The following is a 5,903-nucleotide window of genomic DNA, read 5'->3' on the forward strand; positions in this document are numbered from 1 at the left end:
CTCAGTGGGTTGCAGAAAAAAAAAAATTATCAAATTGAGAACAAGTGGCGCTGCGCTAAAAAATTTAATTTTCCTTATCTTGTTTTAAAATATGTCTTGGTTTCCTAGCGTTTCAGAGGAATCCCGACAATAATATATTATTACGTTCGTCACTCAAAACAAAAGCTCTTATGCTATCAAAGCCCATTTCCGTACATCTAGGACAATAAACCTTACCGAGAGTGCGAAGCACTGGGGTTACTGGAACGCCAGTGGGAAAAAATACTAATCTTATGGGCCGGAAAGACCCAGATGTTCTCATAGGTGTCAAGTTCAGTCGAGATGGCTTGCTGCGACAGAAATATTTTGAATACAATTTTTATTGAAAGAGCCGCAAAGATTGAAAGCGCGCCGTGGGGTGCTTTGACGTTGGGGGCAAAAAATACTGTGTGATGAATGAGACACCCAGAGAGTTTTCACAGAGCATGCGCGTAGTTACTGTTGTGCGTTACAAGCCGAACGCAAACGAGAACATCAAAACTGTGTTCTTACCAGCCCAGGGAACAGACCTATTGTTTGAAAAGATTGAGAAAAAGACCAAAGAAACTGACACCATCGTTTCACTGAGGGCAAGAAATTTGCGCTGACATACTGAAATGGGAAGCGAGGAGGTGATTCATTTTCGACCGTCGATCGTCGTTAAAGCGGAACCGCCAGAGAATCCACCAGCGTTTGACTATACTAGTTTGTCGACGCAAACAGAGTCCAGAGTTGTGTTTCGAAATTACTTCGAAGTGCAGACCGATGGAATTATGGTGGAGCGAACTAGCTCCGTGGAATCACTGCAAAGCCACAGCAGTGATGAAAACGGCCTGAGCTCGCGATCCGAAGAGAATGATGATACGAGATCTGTGAACCCAGTTTCAAGTCCAAGCGAAGAGGCCGCGAAGAGCGAGTATTTTTCGTTTCCAGCCTATCGCGCAGATTGGAGTAACAGTGCGTATGGAGTGGGCGAGGAATCAGAAGAGAATAGTCGAGGTGATGGGCGAACCGAGGAGGAGGATAGTGCGTCGGAAAGCGCGAGAAAATCGCCGCGAAATAGGGGTGATGTTTGTAAAGTCTTCTCGCCCGGCCTTCCGCCTCACGACTCGAGAACCAAAGAGGCTATGAATAGAGCTCACAAAGACATTGTCATTCCTGGTATACCGTCCAACGCACACAACGGTATCAACATCGTCTTTCATAAGCAATGCAAGCTAAATGTGGATACGTCTAGGAAACTGTTCACGAGAGAAACCTATTCATCAAACGAAGCTTATCTTGCGCGCGTGGAGAGATTCGAGCCAGACTTACAACCTTCACTCGTGTGTGCCACGCGAAGCGAGTCACCGATTTCGAGCAGTTTCAGGGTCTCGCGGGATCTCGAGGAGTCCTGTTTGTCGGGTTACGACGTTAAAAGCCCGCCGGTGCGTTCATCGGTGTTAATTTGCCAGTGGATTCAATTGGAAAAGATGGTCAATCACGTCTGCGGAATGGGATTTTATAGAATCGAGGATCTTGTGACCCATATTACAGACGTTCATCTTGTATCAGCCACACCCGTGGGTTTCGTGTGTTGTTGGAAGGAGTGCATAAGAAATGGCATGCCGTTCAAAGCAAAATACAAACTCATAAACCACATAAGAGTTCATACAGGTGAAAAGCCATTCACTTGCAACCAGCCTGGTTGTAGGAAGAGCTTTGCACGCGCTGAGAACTTGAAAATCCATGTTCGGACTCACACGGGCGAGAGGCCCTTCGCTTGCGAATTCAAAGGCTGTGATAAACGCTTTGCGAATTCGAGTGATCGTCGAAAACATATTCATGTTCACACCTTGGAAAAGCCGTATCGATGCAAGTACGTTGGCTGCGATAAAAGTTACACTCACCCCAGCTCGTTGCGGAAGCACATGAAAGTTCATGGCTTGCGTTCGGAGGAACATTTCAAGATTGTTCATGGCCTTGCTTTAGGTCACGCTCCGAACATTTTTCGTCAAAGAACTGATATATAAACTTTGCCTAAGTTTTCTGCAGGCGACATTGCATGGTTTTGCGCAGAATAAAATTTATTGACTCCTCTTTTCTTGAGTTAAATAGCACAGAATTAAACTTTTCATATAGTGAAGATTTAAGACCGGCAAAGTTGGCTGGTGCCAATTTATCTACGTTATGAGAAAAATGCAAAACAGTCGGTTTTGTTTTTTTTCTTTTTTGCCTTTGAATGTTAGTAGCAACTCGACGAAACACTTGTCCGACAACTTTCAGATACGTGGTATTTTCCTATACAAAAAGATTAAAATATGACATTATTGATCGTTTAAACGTCAATTATGAAAATTCGTGCGTATGAAATTACTTCGTTCAAGCTGGTTTATTGAAGAGATCTTTTAATGAAACAATTCTTGAAAAGAAACTTTCGTGGGACTTGGGAATAAGAAACACGCGCTTGATATATTTTTATTCATTTAAATGGATTTTAATAATCCCAAAAAGCAAAAACCTAGAGAACCGGGAAGAGGGCAGCAGCTTAGGAAAATAGATGAAGTTCGTAAAATATTCGTCTTTCTTTTTATAATTCCAGATATACTACAGTACATCCAAGACTTTGATAGACACCAGTTCATTTGAGAAAGTGATACATTTTATAAAAAAAGAATCTTTAGAACTTGCAAGAGTTTAAGTTCAAAAGCGATCTTCGGCTTTAATATTTTCAGGGAAAGTTTCACCTTCTGGCTAAAGTCAGTACGAATGCAACATATAGACTGAAATTTTGGTAGTACTTTTGTTCACGGTATTATAGCTTGGAAATTTTCGGAGTCTACTGATATATTTTTTGCAAAGAAAGGGAAGACAAGACGATTGCTCATAACGCTTTCTTCGACGCTCAATTTTACAAAATACCTCGACAATGGTGATAGCTTGAACTTTGTGTATTTGCAAAGTGTAGCAAAAATTCCGAGGCCTGTAATGTGTTTATAAAATTTTTGTCAACATATGAAGAGATGATATCAGTTTTCGGGGATATTCGGATACTCCGAGTCTATAGCGATTCTTCACGTATCGTCCGACGTCTGCCCGGTTCAAAAAATTTGGTGGAACTTTAATTTTCAGTTCTTTTCTCTCCCTCTCAACGATAAATTTCAAAGACCAATCGCTCAAGGTTTGGTTAATTCTTCTTTATTCTTGAAGTTGTTTTGCTCACCTATTAGTCAAGCAAGTGATGCCCACCATGCACTGAACTACTATACTGCTACCAACACAGTTTGAACTGTGCAAGCCGGTCATTTCAAGGCTAGACCGTTTCAAATCAGAATGATCCTATAGTTTCTTTAACCTTTCAGAAATAAGAGAGTATTTATCCTTTCTAGTAGATTTTGAAGCGTCAACACCGCCACTCTGGCAAAAAAAACGGTGGTTTAGTGAAGACAACCTAGTCACTATGTTTTGGGCTGTTTCTTCAAATTGACTGCCACTGCGTCTCAGTCGGCCATATTTGAAGCAAGAAGTCTTTTAAATTTGGTGTTTTGAACTGTCTTCAAATGTTCCGTGGGATTTTAATTTAGAATGGAAGACATTCGATTTACGAGGTGTCCACGGTGATAAAATTGTCAACAGCTCTTGCCTACAGCTCGAGTCCATTTTTATTTATGGGAAGGCAGGTTTAATTTTATTATCATTGTTTTTTAAAATTACATCGCTCCTTGAAGGTACGAAGAAAAAAGCTTTCACTCCACCAAAAAACTTGCCTGCTGGCCCCACATGCCTGCTTCTTTCGCCTCTTAGTGTGCGCGATCCCACGCAAGACATTGAGTGGCACGCAACACGCCTTCAACATCCACGCAAGGCATTTTCGCCAATGGGGGTAGAAATTATTGGAATACGATATTATTCATTTCCGGCTTCACCGCCTACCTGAAGCTCGACGGGCAATCTTTGTCTGTTTTCAGAGCGTAGAAATTTTGTGATTAATCTTTTGCCGACAGGCTTCCGTGAAAGATCCTCATGGCCGCAAACTGGCTCGAGACGGACCGCACACGCGCCGGGGACTCGACAGGGCCATTCAAAAACTCGTCTCCCGCTCGGTGAGATATTGCGTTTTGTTTACGATTTTCCTTGAGAATAAATTAACGCCCCGGGAGGCAAACTGTCAACTGCTGGGCTTACAGTCAACACTAGGTTATTAATTTCGCGGGAGGTGATTTTAGCGAGCCAATCAGTTGGCTTCATTTCGACCCTTCGGAAGTGGTATCACACTCGTCTTCTCCACTTTGGTCCAATGTTAAACATCTATCAATTATGACATGGGTAATTTTTCGGCAACAATTGCACGAAACACTCGAATACTAGAAATTTTATCATTTCCTGATTGTCAACCTCCTATGAAGAGGAATGCGTGAAATGTAAGATTTTCTTTGGAAAATTAAAACGGGAATCACTGCGTTAACTACCTTAATTTTGAACGCGTCTTATTTTTTCTGCTCGCTCTGTTTGAAGGAATATGCTTTCTTCTGGCGTATAAAACCGCAGTAAAATGACGAGGAAATGTCAACGGGTGTTTTCATTCTCTGAGTAATTCGTTTTGCCCGCAATGAGATGAAGCCGGAAAATCTTAGACACTGGTATGAGCGCAGATTCTGCTAAGCGTCCCACGAAACCACTTTTTTTCTGTCAGTTTGAATTATCCTGAAACAAAAGGAATCACCCTATCGATTACTCTGATCATGAAGACAAAATCGTCCCTGCTGTTATTGATATCGAACATCATGAAATCTAAGACTAAATATGAAAACAGTCCGGCAAAGGCAAAAATATAAATAAAACGGATATTCACGAGATTTGACTCAAGGAAAATAATTTGTTGCTCGCTGTGTGCTCAGAACCACGCCATCTTTTGTTCAGATGATTAAACACAATATCTAGTATTATTAGCCAAAAACTCTGATTTAATGTCGACAAAGCTTTAAAAAACTCTTCAAAATAGTCAGGATTTTCCGTGAAATAAAAATCAAATCAAGTTTCTTAAGGGTATAGAGTTGATCAAAATTTCTCTGCTACTGCACATGACATAAAAATCACATAAAATGGCAGATAAAATTAAAATCTAATCATGGATGAGAGGGGAATTCTTGCAGCTTAGAAACCGTTTCAAATTTCTTCGGGAGACCGAAGATGGGCTTTTAAGTCTTTCAGTCGTTAAATCTTTCGAGTCTTCGGAATCAAAAATAGATCATCGTTGTGGGGTTTTGGTTAATTAATTTGCGGACCTAACCCCCCCCCCCCCCCTCCCACCCCTTTCCGCTAACATAGGGGTTGTCAACATCCCTGCTAATCATATGTTCAATCAACCACGATTACACCCCCAGAAAAATGCAGTTAGCCCATTTTGTACCCCATACAAGGGAGACAGAAAGGATGAAAAGAGAGAAATAGGACGCGGTAAGCAGTGAACGTTATCTAGTAATGTCACTCATCTTTTTTTCAGTTCTTCCTGACTATTTGTGTCCCTCTCCTTCTCGTTCATCTTTTTTTGTTTTGCTTTTTTATTTGTCTCAGTGTTGCTGTTTCTTTCTTTCTTTCATTCATCAGTCATTTACTTTTTCATTATTTGTCTCTTTATTTTTACTTCGTGTCTTTTTTCTCTCCAGTCTAGAAGAAAGCAGCCGAATCATCATCGTCACCTTTGATAAACCAATTGCTTGGCGACGAGAGAAAGCTAGGACAATTGAAAAACCGGAATTCAGCATGGACTGGATTGGAACCTACAACTTCCGGTAACACCGATGGGATACTATACCCATCCATTAATTTGCCATTTTCGAGTTCATGTCTGCCTCCACTTCAGAGCGAGTTTAAATGCGAAGTTTTTGTGATGGTAATTAGTTCTA

At 41.2% G+C, this 5,903-nt stretch overlaps 1 protein-coding gene across 1 annotated transcript; it reads left to right on the forward strand.

Moving 5' to 3' along the window:
* The first annotated feature begins 461 nt into the window (after positions 1-461).
* LOC138058860 (uncharacterized) lies at positions 462-2,355 on the forward strand. The gene has a single exon (XM_068904308.1). The coding sequence runs from the start codon at positions 636-638 to the stop codon at positions 2,028-2,030; it is 1,395 nt and encodes a 464-aa protein (XP_068760409.1). The 5' UTR covers positions 462-635; the 3' UTR covers positions 2,031-2,355.
* The last annotated feature ends 3,548 nt before the right edge of the window (positions 2,356-5,903 follow it).

Source organism: Montipora capricornis, chromosome 8 (genome assembly GCF_036669925.1).
Source record: "Montipora capricornis isolate CH-2021 chromosome 8, ASM3666992v2, whole genome shotgun sequence".
Classification (NCBI taxonomy): domain Eukaryota; kingdom Metazoa; phylum Cnidaria; class Anthozoa; order Scleractinia; family Acroporidae; genus Montipora; species Montipora capricornis.